At 38.9% G+C, this 25,569-nt stretch overlaps 1 protein-coding gene across 3 annotated transcripts in view; it reads right to left on the minus strand.

Annotated features, from left to right (window-relative positions):
- nlgn1 (neuroligin 1) overlaps positions 1-25,569 on the minus strand; it is a 355,494-nt gene that overhangs the window by 217,150 nt on the left and 112,775 nt on the right. Inside the window, exon 3 of one of the 3 annotated variants that reach the window (XM_067597947.1) lies at positions 2,284-2,343. The exons of the other annotated variants lie outside the window; for them this stretch is intronic. Within the exon in view, the coding sequence (XP_067454048.1) occupies positions 2,284-2,343 (60 nt within the window). The remainder of the gene's footprint in view (positions 1-2,283; positions 2,344-25,569) is intronic. 3 annotated transcript variants of the gene reach the window in all.

Here is a 25,569-nt window from a genome sequence, read left to right on the forward strand (position 1 = left end):
AATATCAAGAGGAGCAATGACAATGTTTCAGCGCTGTAATCATCGTCAGGTATCCACTGGATCTTCTTTAGTATTCCTTTTAATCAGTCTTTGCCCAATACTTACCTAGGATTAAATGTCTTTAAAGCAACAACAGTATGGGACATATTCATGTATTTTAATAGTATTTTACCTAGTCATGTGTTTGACTGAATCAGGCCATGAATACTGTATGCAGGTATATTATACGGCACACCACCAATACATTGAGGCAATGTAGGCATCTAAATTAGTGTGGGACAACTTTCCTGGTAAGAAATGAATTGACTTAAACTCAAACATTTCTGAGTGATCACCTCATGTAGATTGTTTATTAACTGGACATTGTAGATATTTTATTTTAATATTACAGGAACATGTACGGGAGGCAGATTTTACATGGAAGTAGAAAAAAAGTGCAATAGTTGAGTTAATCCTAATGAGTACGGAATGAGTAAGGAATCACAATAAAGGGAAATACATCAACTCAAGTACTTGCTGATGTTGAAATACTTGTAACTTTAGGAATTTTCATTTGATGCTGTTTTATACTTTAATTTTTTACACATCAGCAGAAATATTGTAGACTTTACTCCGGAATGTTTACTGTATTTGACAGCTATGGCTAGTAGTTTCTCTACGGATGCAGTTTGTACAAACAAAGCAGCTTATGAAATATTATCATTATTATAGATTACAAACAGCTTATAAAGTAGTTCAAATGATCTTCATCTGAATCAGCTGCAACATTTAAATTCTGCTTGAGGCATCATTATTATTAAAACGATGATATAAAAGACATCATATTAATAAAATATGTTTGAAAGAGTTCATTCTGCATTTTACTCCATTACCTAGATAGGAACACTGCAATATTGTCTGGGAGATGTAGGTTGTAGTAATAGTTAAATACAATTCTTGCATCATTTTATGTAATAAGCTCATAAAATAGAGTCTTGTTGGATAGAATAAGCTCCACGTGGAGCTGATTAATGCACCAATAATATAACACTCTGAAAGAACACATTGTTCCTCCATAATGAGTACATTTGGCTGATAATACTTTTGTACTTTTACTTGAATAAAGTTTAAATGCAGAACTTTGTCTTGTATGTAAAGACTCGGTGATATCAGTTGCACCCTCTCTTTCCTCTTGACTTCAGCCTTTTAGTCACAGAAACTCTGCTTGTTTGGATGCATCCACTGAGATTTAACTCAACTAATGAGATCATTTCTGCCTCCAGAGCAGCTCTGTCTCTCAGAAATAGTGTAGAATTAAACAGTCCTCACAGTTTTTTAAAAATCATGGTTTGACAGAAGCCACATGAACAGCCCATCTCATTTACCATGTAATAGAAACTGAGCATTATGTGCTGTTTGGATTGCGTGTTCTCCAAAAAGCATTCAAATGGAGAGCCCAGATGATTACTTACAACCGTAATGACAGTAATGTCACTTGAAATCAGCTCCACCCAAATGCTGGCTCATTTTATTATTGCCAAGTCTGTCATGTGTGCTCGCCAATCCGCGTTTTATGTAGCTACACAGCAACTCATTTGGCAGTGTGGGAATGAAGGTTTTGAATCCAACAGCCACTGCGGGTGGCTGACCGGAAAGTTATCTTCACATACTGGGGTGTAGTAAATTAGCTCCGATTTTGCCCTGTAGGAGAGGAAACCATGCCAGGAGAGATATCAACCCACACGTCTCTGCAGCAACGACAGCTGAGAAGAGATGCTTACACTGATTTTGTCCAATATTTTCTTGTTTTTGACACATCACGCACAGTACACAGGTTATTGGTTTGACGCCCAAAATGTGAACAGGTCCAAGTGTTAGTATTGGTGCAAGCCAGTTAGCCAGATGATCTGATTTTTGTAAACGAGACGAGTCAAAAGAAAAACATGCAAAAAATGTGTAAGAGCTGGCTAAAGGTTAATAGTTGATCTGCTGGTGGGATGCAACATAGAAAAAGGAAAGAAAAAGGTAAAGGAAACAGCAAATCCAAGCAGATAATCTATGTTACAGTATTAATATCAAAGAATGGTGGTAGACATGTAAACTTTAGACATCAAGCTGAAAAGGACAAAACACATCCAGCCCAAAAAGAGAGTTTACGAGTAAAGAGCAAAAAGAAAATGTCCATCACTTTCAAAAAAAGGACAAGAAATGTAAGAAAATCAAAGAAGATAAAAATTGGAGGAGAAAGGGTAAGTTTGGTTTCCCTTGTCATGCAAATCAGTTTGGCATCGGGGAAAAAAATACCTTCGTCGTCCGTGCGGTCACTATCACCTAAATCATCAGTGTGTTTCTTTGTAAGGGGACCTATAGGGACCAAGAAGGAGAAGATGGAGGAAAACAGGGTGATCAAGAACACACAAAGCCTTCAAAAGATGCTCTCAAAAGATAAGAAAGTATGTCAATATTAAATGTTTCTATAGCCCCCTTTTGTTTGGAAAAATCTTCACTCTGACAAGGAGACTGGGTAAACAGTACCACAATGTCCACTTCACATGTTTACAGTAGAAATTTACTGTGTATGAGTTCATTTAAGAAAGTTAAGGAGCAAGAAAAGATGTACTTTTTTAAAAAAAAGAGTTGAAAAAAAATTAGTTTCTCTGTTGAAAATGAAGACTTAACTGAGGATAAACCTCTTAGGATGAAAAGACATGAACCTCATTGAAACAGTGTATACAGTAGCATCAATTATATATAAAGACATATTATTCTAACAGTTGGAAAAGATCATTGTAGCAGAGAAAAAGGCAGACTGTAAGAGGAAAAGCAGCATTTCTAAGAGTAGTGCACTCAACAGAAGCCTGTGACAAACTCCACCTTTTTTCAGAGTGTTTAATTGTGTGTGGACCTAAACACACACACACACACACACATACAGCATCATGCATAGACTAGACTGTGGGAGCGCTGCTGAGAAGCAAAGCCTAAAGAGATGAGAACAGAAGATACTGCAGAACGGGGCAAATTTATTTCTATTTTGCCTCCCGATTCAATTTCTGAATGACTAATATGTTATTTTTCTCATCTTTTCCCGATGTAAAAAACAGAATCACACAGAGAATTCATGTGTAAAATCTTGTACATGTAGGGATTTGTAATTGCTTCAATCTTGAGAATAATCTACAATATCATAAAGTAAAAACAAGCTTAATCGCTTTCTTGTTGAGAATTCTATGAGAAGATTGATACAGTAAGCATAAGGTTACAACCAGCAGCTGGTTAGCTTAGCATATAGACTGGAAACAGTTAGCCTGGCTCAGTCTGAGTGTAATAAAATCTGCTTACCAACACCTCCAAAGCTCACTGATTAACAAGTTATATCCCCTTTGTTTAAACCTTACAAAAACCAAAATGTAAAAAACAACAAGTTGTGGTTTTATGGAAGGCCATGTGCAGAAAAATGTCCTGGCCAGGTTCATGCTCTGGTTGCCTGGCAACCTCACTGCAATGACAAGGCTCCAGGAAACCACTCGACCCTAGATATAAAGGTTGAATCAGTGAGCTTTAGAGGTGCTGGTAGGTGAACTGTGTTACCTGTTCCCAGTCTTCAGGCTAAGCTAAACTAACCAGCTACATATTTAGCTTAGCTTTAAATGAAAATGAGAGTGGTATCAATCTTCTCTCTGCAAGAAAGCAAATAAGCATATTTCCCAAAATATCAAACAATTTCTTTAACGATTATGATTTTTTTTTGCAAAGGCAAAAAATTGTTGATTGCAAATAAGTGAAACAAGTGAAAGTCATTTCATCTGACAGGCAAAGTGGTCAGCAGCTTCTTTATTAAAACCAGTTAACTTCTCAGTATAATACAAGTACAAGTTTCTTGTACATACAGAGACATAGACACATGCTACACTACACAATAACAACAACAACAACACACATACACACACAAAGGCAAGAGCACACAGGAAGATACACACGAATACTATGTAACAAATCTGAGAACATGCAGTAGGCTGCACAGTGCATGACACACAGAAAAGTAGATAAGCAAAATGGCAAGCCTTCTCTCACTCACTCACACACACACACACACACACACACACACACACACACACACACAAAGCAGTGACATCTACAGCATATGATGCCACACAGCTTCAAATAGCTATCTACTGATGAGGGAATCACCACTCCAATCCCTCCCAACTACCTTCATTAGCAAAAGCATCAAATACTTCGCAATTTCATGTAAATCTGCACCAATTCTACTTGACTTATGAAACTTAAGTATCAGTCAGTTTCAATACATGAAAAAGGAACATTGTGTGAATAAGGTTAATGGTGAAAAGTGGCCACTTTAATGTCTAAAATGAGAGGAAAAAAAGAAGTAGTGATTATGTTGGTTTGAATGTATTTACATAGAGCATGGGAGGTGAATCACTTAAAAGGTTCAAGTTACTTTTAGTTCATGTTGATGAGTAATAATTCTTCCATCATTCAAAAATCCTGCTGGTGGCCAACTCTTTCTCTCCAGTGACTTTGAAGAGCGGTTCCCTGCATATCATTCTGTCCTACAGCACTCTCTGAGCTCTCTTTTGTGAATGTGACAAGCAATTTGATAAGCGAGAGCTGACTTGTGCTTTCTATGTGCTGAATAAGCACTGAGACGCGAGACTTGCCTCTTTCAAAATGTGAAACGTCCAAGAAACACACAGGGCATCGGCTGTCTAGGGATGTGTTACCTGTTTATGGAGTATATCTCGTACAGAGAGATCACTGTCAAAGGGGAAATTCATGTTAGCCTTTGATCATACCGTGTGTGATTTACATACGTTTCACATGTAAGCACTGAGCTTTATTTAAAGCTACAGCACTGATTCTCAAGTGTCTAATAATACCTGATATCACACTGAATTTTGGGGGAAATGTGAATGAAATATTTAAAATATTTCAATTGAGTATAATGGTGCAGTTATATCAGACATGATACCTTGGAATATGCAATCAACTCATAAAAACAACCTTAGCAACAAAGGCTACAGAATGGAGGGCTGTTTGTGGGCGTGCACGAACAATGTGATGTCATCACGTGAAGGAAGTAGAGATAACACTGCAAGCGAAGCGTTTAGAGCCAGCTGAAGCCCTGACTTTTAACTTGCAGGTAGCTTTGACCGTGTTTAACATCTGACATCATAATAGTATAAAATCACAGAAATATGAAAAATCATGATATCTCCCCTTTAATGTATCATGTTGAAACAAAAATAATTTCCTGTTATAACCAGCTCATCTGTCCTCCTCTGCTGCTATTTCATCTCGCATTAGCGTAAATGATGATAGGGCCAAACCAGGGTGCATATACATCTCACCCTGTTCTGCATTGACATGTATATGGAGAAAAATCTGGACCATGACTCCACCACGATGCAGTGAGCCAAATCTGCCTTTGAGAGTGGGAACATTTTTCGCCCACTGAAGCCAGACTACTTCAAAATCCTCTGTATGAGATAATCAGACAGGGCAGACGGACCACTTTGCAGCAGTGTTTACAATTTCAAGCCAGGAGAAGTTAGTGAACTCCCTAACCTCCCAAAATAACAAAGTTTTTATCTGCAGTGCTGACATTTGTAAACCACTGTGTCAGTAGCTAAAAAATAGCTTTTTTGTGTTTAATCACAATAAGAAATAGCTACTGTAGCAGCAAGTATAAAAAACATGAACTAACTAACACTGTCCTTGGAAAACGAATGAAGTAATACACAGAACATAAAGATCAGTATGTTAGAAAATAAACAAAATAACTGTTGAATAGTTGAACCAGTGAGAATAAAAGAATCATAGAGGATGTGATTGATGTGGCCGCTCTCTGGACTGCACATGTGCTGCTATTACAGTGGCATGTTGTTTGACTGAGGGTTAGTGGGGATCAGAGCAAGACAAGACAGCTGCATGACAGCTCCTGTCTCACACACACACACACACACACACACACACACGCTCACACTCACCCACTTATGAATACACACTCATACAGAGAGAGAGAGAGACATCATACAGCAATCAGGTGTCAATTCTAAACTGTCCAGTGACAAGGAGGCTCTGACACTGACCTGCACTCTCCTTACTTTCACAGTGAGCATATGTGTGTGTGTGTGTGTGTGTGTGTGTGTGTGTGTGTGTGTGTGTGTGTGTGTGTGTGTGTGTATGTGTGTAGCACAGATACTGACACTGGTGAGGTCTCAGCTGGCTTCAGCTCTGATCACTGATTAGGAACTTGAAACTTCTTTCTCTCTGTCTGACTCTTGTGTCTCATATCACTCCCTGTATGTTTCTTCTTATCTTCTCTGCCTTACGTTCTAACACAATATGCTGACATTCTGTGTCTATTATTTATATTTTATAAATATACATCTTCTGTTTCCATCTTGATTTCCACTCCTATGTTCCATGAAATTTTACATCAAAATGTTGGAATGATTTTACCCACTCATCCCTCCCCCCCCTGTTGTTCCATGTACAGTGAAATGTATATTTCACCAAAAATCAAAGATTAGAGAAAAAGTCCAAAAACTGAAAACAGATTTGTTCAAACTAGCTCCACATATAATAATATATCAGTCAGAGGGACCAAACCACTACTTTTACTGCAATATTTTAACTTCATCAAGCTGACAATGTACTTTTACTGTAGTAGGATTTTCATGAAGGACTTTTACTTGTAATGGAGTATTTTTACATTGCTGTATTGGTACTTTTACTTCAGTAAAGGATCTGAAAATGTCTTCCACCACTCTGTTGGTACTATTTTTTATATTACTATTGGGCAATTCGATCAAAACAACCAATGTCTTGGGTGGTTTCTACCCATGGCTACTAGGTAAAATGAATCCACTGATACTACCTCATTACACAGGAAAACTGCATGCACACACTAAAGTTGAAGCAGGAAGTCAGTCAATAAACTGTGATGGATGTTTACAACGGAGAGTTAAGTAATAATTTTTGCTCTTTGTGTGGCGAAGCTGGGATATGTTTTCCAACTTGTCTGATCATGTGACTGCTCATGTTTTTTCCCCTTGTTTAACTTGTTTATTGTAATGTCACAATGTTGCCAGATATCAGCAATTAACTTGGTGAGAACACTATTATAAACAACCGGAATGATGAGCCAAAACTACAACAAAAAGACCTGGATTGTATAAATCCAAATGTCCCTTCAATAGAGAAAAGTACCAGAAACAGCACATGTAATTACTTTCCCCTCTTTGTGATTTCTGCAAATCATTCAGTGCAGCAAATAGAACATTTTGATTTTCAGTCGCTCAGCCTATAATCCACACTCTATGTCTTTCTTTGTCCTTTGCAGTTGCTTGTTTTCTTTCTATCCAATATCTCTTTTCCATCCTCATACCTCCCCTCTCTCCACCATCAGCATTGATTGCTGACTGATAAAGAGGAGCCTCACACTCTTTGACACTTCGTAACAATCCATGACTCAAAAAGCTAGCTGGGAACCAAGGATAATACACACAAACACAGGATAATACACACACACACACACATATATATACACTCAACCCTCAGGCTTTCCCCCTCTCCAGGATGAGGTAATTATCGCGAGGAGAGTCCATGCATCGATCGCACATTCAGCACAAGAGCTATCCATACATACATATTGCTCTCTGTATGCATCAGTCAAGGTCCGCACCGGCATAGAAACACAGCGGCTTAATCAATCACCAATGCACATTAAAAAAGGGGATCTAACAGAGCGCATGGCTCAATGAGCCAAATAGGTAATCTACTACTGACCTTGGATAAAATCCCCACAGGCTGTAAACTATAAACACAGAATCCATTCCCCAAGGTAAAACCGGGAGTCTAATGCACTTCAGCAAACCCTCTGATGAGAGGAATTAGAGACTGTGAGCAGTGCCTATTAAGCACTGGAGCTGTGTTTTATGAAATTGTGATGATGGGGCTCACGTCTACAAATACAGTACATGAGTTAGATGAGATTCATGAGTGGCACATAAGCTCTGATTTTTACCTTTCACAGTGTGTCTATGGAATTAAACATAGTGGGGAAAGTGCATTACTCCATAGATGCCCCTTAGGGGTTTTGTCTTTCCTTTTTGTCTTCTGTAGAGATTTGTTTTCTATCTGTCTGTCTCTCACATCTACTTTCACACCTCCCAGTCTTCCCGTCAGGAATGATTGGAGACCGATAAAGTGTTTCACTCTGCAACAAACCATGGTGCATCTATGTAGTTGTACCTAAAAGAAAAATAGAGTTTTTCTGTATGAAACTGATGCCAAATAAACAGTGATTCCACCTGCATTGTATGTTTAGAGCTGTTTGATGATTCTCAAGCCTTTTAAAATTGATAATTTACACATAAGATCAATAAGAGAGGCTTCTGTGAAACAATATTTCTGTGTGTCAGAGCACTGGATAATGCTGCCATTTATCCAGACGACTGTGGAACACAGGGTGTATGAGGTGTCGCGGAAACGACTAAAATATGTCATGTAAATGGAAGAAAATGTGTCCTAGCATAGAAGCATAGATCATAAGATTATGCAATTCTATGGGGGAGTGTGTGTATGTGTGTGTGTGTGTGTCGGGGAGGGGGGGGTGGGGGTTATCATCAAGCTCTTTGCCTGTAGCATATAAAGTAAGATTAGGCAGACGAGACAATTTTTTTCATGAGTTTTACCCCCAGTGGCAGAACAGCACTAAATGTGAAAAAAAAGTGTTTTATTAAAAATGAATAAATAAATAAATAAATAAAACAGCATCTGAATTTATCTCCATCAAGGATCATAACAACATGTTAGCAGGAAAAAAAAAACAAAGTCCTCAAGGAGAATGCAAGAGCTGATCTCTGTATGATTGTGTGCATATTGTGTGCACGGTTATAAAATAACATGAGGGCAACACCGACACTGAGACCTTCTCTCACAACACAATCCATAAGGAAAAAGAAGATGAAATATGCCCTCTCCTCTTGCAATACCTTTTTCCTCTCAAACACTCTGAATATAAGAAACTCTTCGAATAAAAGAAAGGTTAACAAACCCTATTTAACACCTGTATTGTCAGATTCAACTAAAATACAGTAAACATGACAAACTATAGCCCACTGCTATTTCTAAGGTCATGTTATCATCTCAGAACAAATTAGCGTTAACCAATAGATTCAGATACATTTTATGACACTAAGTTGAGGAAGCGACTGATCACTCAAAGCTGTTGTGAATATGAAGATGTCAAGTCCTAAAACATATTTTAAAAAAACCCTGAAATTGTGCTGACATATCAAGCTAATCTCTTGCTTCAACAAAAGTGAATCCTTATAATTTATAATCTAAATCTGTGATTCATTACAAAGCCAGAAAGTTCAGTATTCTTTTGTTGGGGAATGCAGGAAACTTATTTTTAGTGTGTTTACTTTATCATGACTTCCTGAGATTTTACAGTGTAAATGATAAAGTTGTATTTTTATTCAGTATAATTAGATAAGTTTGCCAGTTCCAAGTTTAAATTGTTTTTTACTTTCAGAACTTATAATCATAAGTTCACTCGAGAAAATGTCAAATGAATTGTTTACTTAAGTCATCAAAGTTAAGTAAGTTACTTAGAAACAAGCTGATTTGCATATACTTCCAGGCACGCATTGCATTAAAGTAAATAATTCACCAGAAATTCTTTTTGTTCTGATATGCACAAAGTTTCACGCTATTACTCTATGTGTATTTTTATACATGTCCCTGATCAGAATTAAAACAATACAAACCATGGTGAAGACAGGTACTGTATGCATTTGAGACACTTGCACCTGCACCATGGTTGTGTAAAACACTTAAGTTATAGGGATTATACTGAAACCTGTCCTGAGAGATAGTGTTTGACACAAGAAGTGATAAAATGATGGGAAAGGGATCCATAAAGATGAGATTTTCTAGTGGTTACAGCACACTGTTTTAAGTTAATGAGAGAATAATGGAGGTAAAATGTCTTATTTGTGATGTAAAATCATTTGTCTCTAACTTGTAGTAGGTTGACAGAAGTAAAAAATTCTAAGTTGGACAAAGTCAAAGCCTAAACTTAAGAAATTAAGTTAAATTGTCTAATTCAAATTTTCATGGCTTGACATTTCTTTTTTCTTTCTTGTAACTCACGTTTATAATTTCAATTGAAGAAAATACTTTTTTTTTTGTTTTCTTCAAATTGCGTGTATATATCCTAAAACATTCTGTTCCAAACAAAAGCAATTACTGAGCAAGCCTCACTCCACAGATGTGCACGCGATTCCATTTATACTATAATTGTGGGTCCACAGACACAGACATGTGCGCACTAGTAAACAGAGCTGCAGCATGATAACTTTCCAGAGATGTAAAATCCAGTCTGTGACTATTACAAACCCCTGTGCAGTGTTTTTCTGATCAGACGCAATAATCTGTTACTCCAACCGGACTTGCTGATCATATTTCAATGTCTCACCGGCACTTTAAACAATACCACCAACACAGCCCCTTGTATTGTTTTACACAGGGCTGTTTTCAGTCTGAATGCAGCTGAGGAGTTCCTGTATGTTGCTGAACAACAAGAAAAAGTCAAAAAAAGAAAAGTGACAGCTTAATGAGATAAGGAATAGAGTGAAGACAGTAGATGAGACAGGCATTCCTGTTTGCTTTTCTAGCACATGCACAGTTGGCACATGCAGTCCACGCATCACAAAATTTAGGATGTGCGCAGACCCTCACAGGCATGGACATATGACGAATTTTACATCACGCAAACCCTAACGTCGACGTAGAAAGCATCGATTGGCCTTTACCCATGTTACATTCCTTGTTTTTTTCTGCTGCAACCCATTTGATCTACTCACACACATCCTACCCTCTGCCACCCCTTCCCCCATGCTAATAATTTTGTTCTTACATTCCTCCACTGTTCTCTCTTCTTTTGCTGCTCGCTTGACGAAACAAACACCCACACTGTCAGTGTCAATGAGTCAATTCAAAGCAGCGAAAAGGCCTGGGAGGGGAGGACATGAGTGAAGATGTGTGACTGGTGTACAAACGAGCAAGAAAGTAGAAAGCTTGACAAAAAAGGAATAAGTGGTGGGACGAGAGGATGAATTTTTTCCACAGAATTTCTTCTAATCAATGGTATATGTTGGAGACGTATGAAGAATAGAGGTAGGTGTGACATAAAATGAATGAGTCCTTTGTTTGACTTTTTTCAATCATTTGGGAGCCATTCATCAGAGAGAAACATGGTGCATTATGGGTTAACATGCCCCAAATCATGAGTTAAAGACAATTTCTGCCCTGCAATCAAGTTTTATGAAAAAAAAAGACTAGCAGTTGAAATCTTGGCTGAGGTCTTACATTGGAGGATATTAGTCAAATGTCCTTCACAGTAAGATGTGAGTGTGGGAGCTTTAGGCCCGGGACATGCTTTAGTCAAACATCAAAGCAGCAGATCAAACAGAAGGCACATCATGTACTGTAATGACTGCGCTAGCATTCAAGGGCATTTCAGCATCCTCTCGATTTAAAGCAGTAGTTTCCAACGGTGGAGTGTTCCTCTCTCCGTTTAGTTCATTTAACCAGACCCAAAAGGAAACATGACTTGACATGAGGGTTTGTGGATACTGTTCGAAATAAACCATGAAAAGATTAGTTTGGGGTGATTAGTTGACTTATACTAATAGCTCAGTAACTACATGAAGCACTGTGGATTAGGGACTGAACACACTGTTGTTTTTGGATTCTTGGGGAGGGGGGGGGGGGGGTTATCCAGTTTTTGGAACCTTTGCAAACAGACTCCCTGACAATCAAGCCCACTTTGATGCAGCAATTAGCCAGGTGTGTGCAGGTGTGAAAGTAAGCAGGGTTTTAACTTCTCTCTCAAGCCTTTTTCATTTTTCATAAAAATACTTCCATCACTTTTCATGTGTATAACCAACAGCAACCAGACCAAGGTGTATGCCAGGTTAATGAAGTGTAAACATGATTGATTTGGTCCCTGAGATTTAGGACATAATGGGATGTAGCCAGGAGGAGACTAGGATGGCAGGTTTTAAACCCTGTTTTTGAGCGTGGACATTCAGAACAGGTTTGAACATTCTCGGACGCCACATAGATTTGAGAAACGTGGACTCAAGAACAGGGTTAACTGGGACAAGGACTGCCAGCTTCCTATGAAGTCTTACTGGATGTAAACAAGGGAAGCAGTCTCCTGGAAATCCCTGTAGCTGTTGTAACGAACTGCATAGCATCCACTTCTGGGTCAGCCAGCCACCAGAATTAAGTGGTAAACAAATTGCATTTAGACAGTATAGCGCTTTTCAATTTGCCTCTCATTTACCTTTTCACACACAAACATACACACACCATGTAAGGCCCAGTGCCTTACAGTCAGGGGTGTCTTGCTCAATTCAGTCTGTTCATTTAAGTAGTTGAGATGAGTTATGATTATTTTTTAAGCTTCTATTATTTGCCCCAATTTAACTTGTTCATGAGTTCACACTTCCCAATTCTCTACAATGGAGATGATGGGTAAGGAGTTCAGTATACTTGAAGCAAACTACTCATCCAAGCACAAAGCACTCAGACTTGTTCCAAACTGCCACATCAAAAACGGGGTGAAATGCCTGCCATCATAGTCTCCTGTCATCCAGTGGACATGAGGAGTTGCCAGTCCTGCGATTGATAGATTTCTTGGACTACTTTCTTCTTAAACTTTGGGATTTTTCAACCTGGACCCTATTTTCCCATCTTTTTGTGTCTAAGTGACTAATGGTGACAACAGTTTTTGAAACTGGTCCAGTACTGAGTGAGAGCACTTCAGCCAGCAGCCACGAAATGGACTACAATGTAATCGTTTGAGGCAATAGCGCCATGTCAATGTATGTTCACTAAAAGTGTTTTTGCCACTGACAGGCTCAGATTGTTATTATAAGAGTCTGACAAAACTATGGAAAGGACCATTTTGGGGGGGGGGAGGGGGGGGTTGCTGTTGTTGTTGTTTTTTGTTTTGTTTTGTTTTGTTTTTTTAAGCTACGGCTCACGCTGCTTGCTTGTATAGATCATTCTTGCCAGGTCCATATTTCCCCAAATCTTATCATGAGCATATTGGACAAAAATAAGAGGACAAGGCCAAGTTTGATGAATTCAGGACTTTACCCTGTACAGTAACTGAAAAGACCTTTCTAATTCATCATTTGTAACCACTTAAAGTAACATTGTTCCTGTTGATGAGTTGTTTATTCAAATTTTGGATAAATGAACCAGTGAAAAAACTGTAACAATGCAGAGTTGAGGCTTGTAAGAACCAAACTGCTGCTATCACCCACTGTGTTGCTGCTCAAGACTTGACTCAACTTGCTACCATACATTGTTGGGGGAGTTGAACCGCACCTAAGGCGGTTTCAGTAGTCACTGACCAGTCTCTTAGGATGTGTCAGTACTGCATGTCTCACATCAAGTTTTTTTTTTGTTGTTTTTTTTTTTTGTTAACTGACTCATTTCGACCAACACTGTCAGCTAATAGGCCAGTGGCCAGTCCATTTATCAGGGAGTCAAGCTGTTTTTGAACCAAGCCTTCCCTCCTCATGCAGTGAGACTTGTCAGCTCTGCTCTGTGTTCACCCACTGCTCTGTGAAATATGGCATGACAGGAACTGCAGAGGTTTTAAACCCGAGTTTGTGACCCTACTTACACACGAAAGAAATATGGATTTTGACTTCAGGCTTTGAGGCAAGACTCAGCAGAAAAGATGTTTGTGTAACGCTACATAAGGAATGGCTCCGTTGATAGAATGTGCTGAATTTACTTACTTGGAGAAACAAATTTATTTGGTGATTGGAGCTTTAACAACACATGTTTTGCTTTTCTTTTTTATGTGGCAGAATATCTTCTGTGCTGCCATGTGATTTGCACTATAATGTATATTCATACCTGTAACGTTTTGCTGTATCTATGAGACTGACATTTTAGTGCCTTTAGTGGCATCTCACAGGGGTGAAGTGAAAATCTCAAAGATTATCACACTACCAAAGCAAATCAAAGGTGCACTATAATCCTTGTTCTGGGATAAAATACCAAAGCTGTGCAGAGCGTTCCCTCCCTGGCTTCAGTAGCTGTGCTCTTGACAGTTCTGCATCACATTGGCCAGCAGCAGATTCAACACACTTATACACTTCTGCTCTGTTTCTGACATATCAAGTGTGCAGTCACAGAAATTAGCTAAATAAGTGCATAGTATCCTCACTCTGTATGTGTTTTAGTCTTTTTTAAAATGATCCAATCAAAAGGTACCAGGTTATCAATGTTGAAACATGAAGTAAAAAATAAAAGCGTATGTCTCTAAAATAAGATATTCACCTGTGGCTCTGCAACACAACGTAATAGAAAAAAAACACATGCAAATGGAAAAAAACACATGCAAATGAAGAAAACATCATCACCACTCCATTAGGTCAGATGTAGAAAAACAACAAAAAGATGAAAAAGAAAAAAAAAAAAATCAACAAGCAAATGAAGAAACTTCAGAAGCTGAACTTAACAGAACTGAGTTAAAACATAAAATAACTCATTAAACTGGACGTGTTCAGCAATGCAATCTGCTTCTGGAAAAGGAGTTTTGTTTTGCTGCATATGTGTTTGCTCAAGTCAGGTCAGTTTATACAGCCCAGTATCACTAATCAATAACACAACATCCTCTATCCTTAGACACGCAATTTGAATTCAGATTGGTGAATGTGTAAGTCGTATGTGTTGCCACCTTTTAAGCCCAGAAATTTTGCATTGAATTAAAATTAAAGAGTGTAATTTCATACTTTCCCTGTAATTTCAGAAATTTAAGCCACATTATGTAACCACATGAAAGACATCTTTAGCAAAATAACACAGAAAAAATACAATGTTTAGACTTAATGTACACAAATACAATCATTAATTACAGTCAGATTTTGCCTAAAGGTTTTTGCTAAGACAATCAGAACCTGTGAAATTCAGTCACAGTTATGTGATTAGTCTCCATGTTTTTGTAATCTAATTGATGAATTCATTCTTATTTTCTTCCAGGTAAAGATTAGGACTCAGCAACTCTGCTGCAGAAGTCAAAAATATGCTGAAAGAATTCTGTGGGGGTTGAAAGTTGTCTTGTCTTTCTCCATTCAGCCACTGTAGAATCCCCTGTAGACACAACTCTATCTATTGTATGCTGTAATAGCTCACTTTTTATCTTCTTTAAACCATTATTTTCAAGTTGTGTTTCTTTAATAGACATTGTGCAGCACCCCCCACAAAGATGCTGATTTTTAGTGAAAATCATCATCTTCCAAACTGCTTCTCCCTACTGTGTGCACATGACTTAAAGGAGATCTTAAAAAGCAAGCCCTGGGCTTCATGGTGACAAAACCAATTAGTGTAAAAGCCACGTACATGCAGCTGCATGGGGATGAATCCTAGCTCGTTTTGTGCTGTCATAGTTTTCTCTCTTTCCTTTCTTGTCTGTCTCTGCAGAATAACATCACTAAAAGATGTAGTAAAACATTTAAAGAGGGCAGACCACCCTTCTCTCACCAAAGACGTCTTTAAACGGGAATACAACTCAGTTCAAGCATTCATAAATAAGGTGTGAAATGGTTTTGAAGGCCAATGACTGATACTCATATTTTAGACCGATATTTAATTTCTAACCATTAAATTTGACTATTTGGATATCATAAAGTACTCCATCAACAAGGAGGTAAAATCTCTGAAACATGGAGGCCTGGGTTCACATCCTGTTTCAGCACTGACCTTAACAAAAGTAGAGAAAGTTTTAACATTATATTTAACTCATGGTTTAGAAAAAATCTGAAAGCGAACACACACACACACACACATATATATATATATATATATATATATATATATACGTTCATATAAAATGTAATAAGTGCAGTATTACTTTCCCCCAACATGCTATTTAATATAGCAAACAATTACATCCAAATTGATTTTTTAGGCTAATACAAACATCTATGTAAGTCAAACATGTAAGTCATATATTTTGCACCCAACAGACCATTAAATTCAGTGAAGAGCAAATGCATTGAAATGTAACACACTATTATAAAACATGAGTGTGTGTAGTGTAAATTCCAGTCAGCATAACTCAGTCACAAACAGAAACAGCGCTGGCGCTGTCATGAATATTAAATGTCACTAAATGTCACAAACATGGTTGACTTTCAAACATCTTAAGATATAAGCGTATGTGTGTGTGTGTGTGTGTTTTTGTTTGATTGGAGAAGCACTCCAGGGGTCGTATCTGCTATGGACCTGAGGAGGGAAGACATCAATGAAGACTGTGATGGCGAGGAGCTCATTAGCCACGAGATGGGTCTTACAGTGTGGTGGAGAAAGACGTGCTGTTAAATAATTTACACAACCTGACCATACTCTGACCCCAGCCAAACTGAGCTTCAATACGGTGAGCAGATTTCAAAGAGTACAAGCAGGTTTTTGGGGAAGGCTGCCTCATTAAGTGATGAGATGAGAGATACCGAATCATCCATGTGAGAATGGATGGCTCTTGTGTTCTATGCTAACACTTTAGCTTACATTACTGAGTGATGGTCAGCTGCTACCAATTTACACACACACAAAAAGAAAGTTTGATTAGAAGGTTGCTGTATTGACGTCATATATACATTCACCTTATAGCTTCAACCCTATCTCCAAAAAATTGCATTTATACTGAATGCTACTGAAATAACCTTTTGCACATGTCCTGCATCCCCAAGTGGGGCAAACACTCCTACAGTCCTGTCTTGGGCTTCAAGTCAGTGTTGACTTCACCAAGACTATCACTGTAAATCTCAATTTGCACATTGGAAACAGCTTGCACAAACTTTTAGTTTAGTCCAGTACAGTAATATGAAACTTTTTAGTACACGTGACACAAAATAAATGTGTCACATGACCTCAGTCTGGCCACAGATTTCTTTTCCTAACCTTAATCAAGTGCAACATTCTGTGTGAATAGTTTGCAACTTTGTTTCCTCATTATGTTAATAAAAAGATCATCTAGGAACCATTGGGTTTCTTTCAACTCATATTTGCTGTTGGATATTAGTAGTATATGAACATATTTTTTCAGGGTTTGTAGAATTTCAACTTTGGTCCAGTGGTAGAATCAGGCAAGAAACTACGGCAAGCACAATGTCTCTCCAACAAATCCAACCCTGGGACCACTGAAGTGAATGAACTGACATATGGTTGTTTCATTTTTCTACAATCAAAAGCTGAGGCCGTCAGAATAATATGAAAGATGCAATACATCAATTGCAAGAAATAATTCAGCAAATCAGTAGTTTCGTAAACCCCAACGATAAACAAAGGTGCAAGCAAATAACTTCAGTCATTTGGACAAAGATTTGAAACTGGTGAAGGGAAGATTTGCTTTTACATGATCTGAAAGGTAATAAGTCAGTATATGTTGTATGAATACAAGCGTCTCTATTTCACAGTTCAAAACGAGAAAGCTACAAAATGCCTGGATTAAATTTTGAGCTGCTTCATGGTAAGCAACTTGGACAAGATGATAAGGGTGACTGGCAGTGGACATGGGGACTAGTTTCTGGGGAAAAGATAACATTTTCTGCCTCTAGAATTTAAACAGCACAGCAGAGAAAAGCTACGCTACATCTGCAGACAGTAGATTCACAGTTTCATGTCACTGTATTTTCATTCTCTCAGACGTATCCACATGAGAGATGGTACAGAAATAAATCATCAATCACAATCTTGTCATACAAAAAGGTGTAACGTATGTGTGTGTGTGTCTGGAGGTCTGTATCACCAAAACATTGAAGACCCCCCTGATCTAACCGCCCTAACCTTGTTTTAAAGTGAAGTCTCATCTTTAAAATTAGCCTCATGTAGAAAATGTCAAGTGTGTCTAATTAGCTCTGCGAGGTTGATGTGACTCTAACTCAACAACATGACTGCATGGCGCTAATTGCCACTGGCAAATAAAGAGATGCCATATTGACAACTGGAGAATTAAGGAGACGTGCTGCTATTGGCAACACAGTCGCCTGTCGTTCTGTAGAGCTCTCTACCTTTTCCAATTATTGACTGAGAATATTCTTCATCCCCGAATCCTCCCTCTTATACATCATTACCAGCAGTAATCAATCACTGATTATTAAATGAAATGTCCATTAAGACTGAGGGGTATTTCCATACCGGGCGGTGGGCCAGAGAGTGATGCTGGAGGCAGCGGCGGCAGCAGCACGGAGACTGAAGTCAAGGCTAAGTCAGGCCACGCTGCCGTTTCATACGCAGCCACTGACTGTAAAGTTGTTTTTCTTTTTTAAAGAAACATATCGCTTGAAGTTTCCTTTACTTGACAGGCACCACCATGCGGGCTACCGGGAACACAGGACATCTTCCCTCATAAACATGAATACACATACTGTCACATTCTCAAATTCACACACAGAATTATACTTCCAGCCATACACACACAATGACACAAAATCACACTTCTCTCTCTCTCTCTTATTCAATTTCTCTGTCACTCATTCATTCTTCTAATCCAATCTGCTCAAATATTTTGTGTTTCGGCTGTTTGGTTAATTTAGGCTTCATTTTGGATGTTTGACTTGGTTAATTTAGCTGTCATTCACCTAAAACTACTTACTTAGGGTTAGAAAAGGTCATGATTAAAAAGAAACACTGACTGTTGATGGGAGACAGAATGCAAATCATGCTCCCGGGTGTCAAAGTCTTTGTGCACGTCACCGTCGATGTAGGGTCGATGGCACTATAACTACATCACGCTGCTTCTGTCTTTGCTTTCGAGTGAGGATAGCTATTTATTCACATGACCACAAAAGAGCACTTGTCAGGTAAATGTGAACATTTCAGATCATTTTAAGTATTTGAAAGGACAACAAATGCTGCAATTTTTCTCCTTTGTGTTGATTCCGAACAGAACTGAACAGTCTGGTTTACAGTACAGATGGCCTGAATACCACCACGCAATGCAATGAAATGTGTGAAACATTGTGGAAAAAATAAAACTGAGGTCTGTTGAAGAGACGGAAGGGGAAAAAAAGTCGCTGAATGAGGGGTAAAATACAGGTGAGTGACAAGCGAGGTGTTGACTGTGGCTTGTTGACACTGCGGGGAATGTGAAACAGGTACACACTGCGGAAGTAAACATCTGAGCAGCCATCGATCAAACAGCCCAGTGAGGTGTCGACAATCAAACACATATGCAATGACTCATTAATGCACTATTATCAATTGTATTCCTTTCCTGTGTCTGAGTAGAGGTGAGTGTCATCTCCTTGTTGCAGTACTTAACTGAAGACTGATAGTATTCACTCTCTTATATAACACTTTATCATCCATTAATCATGACTAAGACTCTGGTAGATGTTCTTGTGTATTCCTTTTGTGTGTTGAAAGTGAAATGCTCCACTCCGGTGTATGGTTATTGTGTCAGAAAGCAGAGAGCAGATTCAGGAGGATTTGGGCTGGTATTGCTGACATCTAAAACACTGACATCTAAACATTCCTTCCTCTCTTTTCATGTCTTGGTCAACATGTGTCTTCACTTTCTCTTGTCTCTCTCAGTTTTCTTCTCTTTCGGTCTATCCAACTACAAACTACAAAGCCATCCATTGTTTTGGTTCTGCAGTCTGACACTTCAGATTTGATATAAAATGATAAGCATGAGGTTGAAGTGCTGACTTTCAGCTTCGAAAGTTTGAGAGTGTTTGCATCCGTACTGGCTGAACAGTTCGAGACCCGTTGCCCACAGAGTCCATCAATTTAAGAACATTGCAACAGATAAAAGATCCTAAGCATACAGTTAAGCAATCAAGAAGTTTTTATGGCCGAACAGCCGATGGCCGAGTAACTTGACCCCTGTCTGACCAAAGTGTGTTATGTTGCTACAGGTGACAACAGACTGAAGTCACGAAAAACATGATTTTGAAATGATGGACCCACTGGCAGGTCAACCAGGTTTGAGAACCAGGTCAGAAACATCCATCAACAACATCAGAATTGGCAAATTTTTTTCTAACTTTCAGAAACAGACAAGCACACAAACTTCACACAGCGGTTAGGCTGGAGGTGAGAATAAAAAACCAGGATTTGAACTTCTCTCTAAAGCTCTCTTTTTTCTGTTATTTGTATGAATAATTGTGTCCCAGCAGGAGGAGGCCCGGACTGTTTGCTGCTTCCCTAACAACAAGCCTTGATCACTAGTGATCTGAAAGTACTTTTTAATGAGAGAGGAAAGCCTTCAGGTCTGGGGACAGGGAAGAACTGAGGAGTGTACAGCACAGCTTGAGGGTGAAGCTGAGGGAGTGCAAGGACTCCTACAGGAGGAAGCTGTAGACCAAACTCCAGCAAAACAATGCAAGGGATGTGTGGACTGGAATGAGGGAAATCACTGGGTTAAAGGTGGGAGACGGACAACCAGTGGGCAGCCTGGACAGGGCAAATGAGCTAAACTGTTTTTGACTGGGTCTGAACACGCGCTACTGGGAGAGGACTTGTGTGTTTTCTCTAAAATGAAAGCCGTTGTATTTCTGCCATACCTCTTCAACCTGAGCCTGAACCAGCAGAAGATACCGGTGCTGTGGAAGACATCCAGCCTTGTTCCTATTCCCAAGAAGATGACTCCATCTGGCCTAAACAACTATCGACCAGTCACTCGCACATCTCATTTGATGAAGGTGCTGGAGAGGCTGGTCTTGACCCACCTTAGACCCACCTTAAATCATCGCTGGACCCTCTGCAGTTTGCCTACCAACCTCATCTGGGAGTATACAATACCATAGTCTACCTCACATCTGGATGGAAGCGATTGCACTGTGAGAATCACATTCTTTGATTTCTCCAGTGCATTTGACACCATCCAGCCACTGCTACTGGGGGAGATACTGCAGGAAATGAGGGTAGACACGTCCACCCACTCCCTGATTACCGACTACCTGACAGGCAGAACACAGTTTGTCCAGGTGGGCAGTGCTCTGTCTGAAGTAGTGGAGAGTAGTACAGGAACACCACAGGGGACTGTGCTGTCTCCCTTCCTTTATACCTTGTACACCTCAAATTTTCAATACAACTCCAGGTCATGCCACTTTCAGAAGTTCTCTGACGACTCTACAGTGGTTGGGTGTATAAGTGATCAGCACTGCAGCATTGGAGCCAATAACACCAACAGACTTGATAAACTGATTAAGAAGGCCAGCTCTGTAATTTGCTGACAACCAGACACTTTGAAGTTGTGTTGGAGAGGAGACACTGAACAAACTGTTAACCATTATTGATAATCCTCTCCACCACCTACTGGACAGACAGCAGAGCGCTTTCTCTAACAGACTGGTTCAGCTTCACTGTCACAAGCACCGATACAGGAAATCTTTCCTGCCCAAAACAATAACTCTCTACAATTCTTCTATCTATCTACCTGTCTATCTATTGATCTATGAAGTACCAGCCTCCCTTGATGTTTTTACCTAGACTTTATTTGATTGTGCCACTGCTTTTATGTGACTATAACTTGAATACCACCTTTTTTGGAGAATGTATGGTTTATCCAAAGGTCTACAATTCCTACACTGATGTGGATGCATAAATTTGCTCAACACCCTCAAAGTCTCCTCAAAGTATGATTGGTTCATTGTAATTCCAGTGTGCTTGAGTACAGAGCAAAAACAAGAAAATGTCATTGTCCTACTACTTATTGGAATACACTGTACATTCGTGTTGGGGTCTGGAGCTGGCAATTTCTTTGTTTTCTTATATGGGATGCTGCTTACCACATATATGCATTTGCAAACACATGTGCATTATCTATGTGTGAAAAAGCTCTGCAGACCTTTGAGTTTGTCATAAGCATGTTAGTATGTGCAAATGTGGCTATGTATATAAGAATATGCGTGTGCGCATGTGTGAAATAAACTCCATCCCAATCAGCTTCAGCTTGATCTCCACTCCTCTGGGAGCACTCCAGCTGACGTGAAAAGGGAGGGGAGCACCGGAGAGACTGCGGCCCAGAACAGGGCCTCCTCACTGGGGGAGAGGCGTGTTCAAAGGGCTCGTTTGGCCCCGACGGGATCAGCAAACACAGCTCATTTGCCACTGCAATTCTATTTTCACATCATTTCAATTTCAAAGAGCCTTCTGGCTGCATTAGCATTTGGCTCGGATAAAAGCAGAGTTGGTGAAGGGGTGGAAGGGTGGAAAAAGAAGGAAAGAGTGGAAGACAGAGCAAAGCAATGAGCATGTACTTCATGTGCTGATACTGCCACAGAATTATGTCCATTTCTAAAATTACTGAGCACAGCTCATATCCATCCTGTACTGTTTACTGTCATTTTGGCATTTTGGTTCATTAATCAGTCTGTTTGTAACTCAGTCTTATGGTTTCTACTAGTTAGGATGTTGACTTTCTATCTGCCTGATTATCACACCAGCATACTTTATGATGAATGCATCCCAGCACACATTGTACTGGACTGCTGTCAGATCACATTGACAAAATTATGTGATGTCAGTCCTTTGATATTAATGTAAAACATACAAAACTGCATGAGCCTCAAGTGAAGGTTAGTTCCATTACTGATTAACATAGGAGAACGTCAATTAATCACTGAAATCTCTTAGTTATCTAAGCTTAATTGACTTACAATGATACACAAATCTTTCAAACTATTGATCACTTGTACTCACAATACTTATGACTTTCTGTTTGCCGGGCTTTCATCGGATAAACTAAAAGCGATCACCCAAGTCCACCAACAGTTAACTAGGACAGATGGTTCTGACCAGTGGAAGATCAAGGTATGGTCACTTAAACAATGCACACACACAAACTCCTTGCTCATGAGCTCATCAAGGTCTTCTGTGAGGATTTGAGACAAAAGCAGAGAGTCATTTCAGAATCTTCTTTCAATTTTTTTTTCTTTTTCTCCCACTGTGAAAGTGGGTCAACACTGAATTCATTGTAACTGCTGTGGGAGGATGGCAGCAAGTGCTTTGTTGAGAGGAGTCAATCAAGTTCAATCAAGTTTTATTTATCACATATAATCATTCAGGTACAATCACAGTGATGTGACTGAAATTAGTGGAAACAAAAGAATATCCAGGTTTTAAACCGGAACAAGTTCTGGTCAGGTTTAAAGGTGAAATGGTAGGGAAGGCAGACAGAGATAGTAACTCAGGGTCTGATAGTGTGTCAATGTTTCAACAAATACGGCAATAATGGCATGAAAAAAAGAAGAAATATATTATTGCAAGTTAGATTGAGAATGACTTCATCACACCAGTAAAATTAGTCCAACATTCCATTTGTCAGAGCTTTTTTGAATATTTTACCTGCATTAATTTAAAAACTATGCAAAAAGGTGAAAAGCAAGCAACTGTTCACATTTAAGAAGGTGCAAAAAGCATGTTAAGTATTTTTTAGTTGATATGTAAACAGTTATTAATTGAGTGTGGTTTTCATCATCAGATTTCATTCTGACAAGAGGATTGTGTAATACTACATTTTTTTAAAATCACCATTTTAAAATCAGGTGAGACATATCTTTCTTCTATCATTACAAAGCTTTTGCAAACTTGTTTCAAATACATTCTCTACCATGCTGCAATATAATGTCATCAGACTGACAGACACTGCATTTGTCCACCTCCTGTCTTCATCTGCGTACATTTGTACGCATCCATGTATCTTTCCTGTCTCCGTCTCTGCCTTCCCCTCTTCCCTCGTCTCTCTCTCCCTCCCTCCCTCAATGCACCAGTGAAGCAGATGCCTTTGATGCCATGGTACAAATCACACATTTAGCTTTTCATCAATATTTCATCTATCCATCCCGGGCTCAGCTCTTAAATCAGCACCGGCTGCGGGGGGAACGATGAGAACTTTGGAAGTCATTGGCCTCGCAGTGGAGAGGAAAATCAGAGCGGGTTGGGATCAAACCATTGGCATGTGGTGTGGGGTGTTTGGTGGGTGGACACATTATGGAATGCATGGAAGCTGATATTTCAAATTAGAAAGCTTTGTGTCATGTTTGCTGAGAACTACAGTGCCCAGCTGTTTTAGGAAATAATTTAGCCCCTTTTAAGTTTGAAACTACTGTGTGTTTGTGAACTGTTTTAAAAGATTTACTGCTTCATTAGGAATCAATGGGCTTGGGGCTGAGAGCCTGCAGGGTAGGGAAGCCTGAACGTACTAAGAGATGGACTGGTTTTGGTCTTATCATAAGCGTTTTTCAGAATAACAAAACTCTACATTATAACCAGCCTTATTCTGAACTACAGACTAGTCAGGTTAATCAAACTGGACTCATGTCAGCCAATAATGTAGAATAGAAAGACAAATATAAGCATTCATTTTCAGAGTAGTATTAATCCATCAACTTCCATGATAGGCTCAGTGAGCATGCAGGTTCAGTCACGAACATCATTAAATTTCATTGGATTAGATTGGTCAAAATGAATATTTAATGCTTCCAGTGACAAAAATTGGTCCATTGCAAGGAACAAAGAAGAATGTGGTGTAAATCCAAATAAAGCTAATGGAACATACTCTACTGACAATAACAATAATTGGACATGTTAAGTGAATAAACGAAGTAGGGCTGTGTGATATGACGATATATATTATGTGACAATAGAAAAAAATCTATTGTTTCATATTGTGCTCTATCATGTCGTAAATCACACTCTTTACTGCAAATATTTCTCGTCATTTAGAGTCTGTCCATCTTTTGCGTGGATTACATTAATAAATGACTTCTTGGCTTTTTACTTGTGAAGCTCACACTCATCATATCACACAGTCCTGAACTGAGGCAAAATGTCCAATCTACAAACTCCAGCAATAAAAAGCTGAGAAGTAAAGTTTGTACTGCACCATACCACACCAATGACACAATATTTCAATGAAAGCACATTTTATTTTTTTCTGTAACCATATCTTAGCAATCAGTGAATTCCATTTTTATTCTATCTTGTCTAATAAAAAGAATAAAAAGTGCTTTGCAGGGGAGATTTACCTTGCCCTAACATCCCTTGTTGGAGGCTATAAATTAAACCTACTTCCTGACAGCAGGAGCAGAAGACATTACCAAAGCAAAGCAGGAAACGCCCTGGAGGAACATTTTACATCCTTTTCTTTCTGACTTGTTCTCTTTATTTTTAAAACAGGAAGGGATGGGAGAGAGAGGAGAGAAGGATGATAATGAGACAGTCAGAAAGGGAGAAGAGATGCAATAGCTTTAGAAGAGATAAAGTCAAAGAGAGAAAGCTATTTTCTTGTTATGACACAAAGACAAGAAGCATAAAGAACCAACAAAAAAGCAGGTGCTGTTTTAAGTTTGGCTGCTTTTAGTATCTACCCTACCACAGTTTGGGGGATTGAATATTGATTTACTGTTCTCTGCTGTGCTGGTTGTTTAGTCAAGCCACTGCTCATCATTTCTTCTTTGATATTTATGTTACAGCAAGAGACTGGCTGTTAAAATAGGATACATTACTCAACAG

The sequence above is a fragment of the Thunnus thynnus genome, chromosome 8 (genome assembly GCF_963924715.1).
Source record: "Thunnus thynnus chromosome 8, fThuThy2.1, whole genome shotgun sequence".
In the NCBI taxonomy this organism is placed as follows: domain Eukaryota; kingdom Metazoa; phylum Chordata; class Actinopteri; order Scombriformes; family Scombridae; genus Thunnus; species Thunnus thynnus.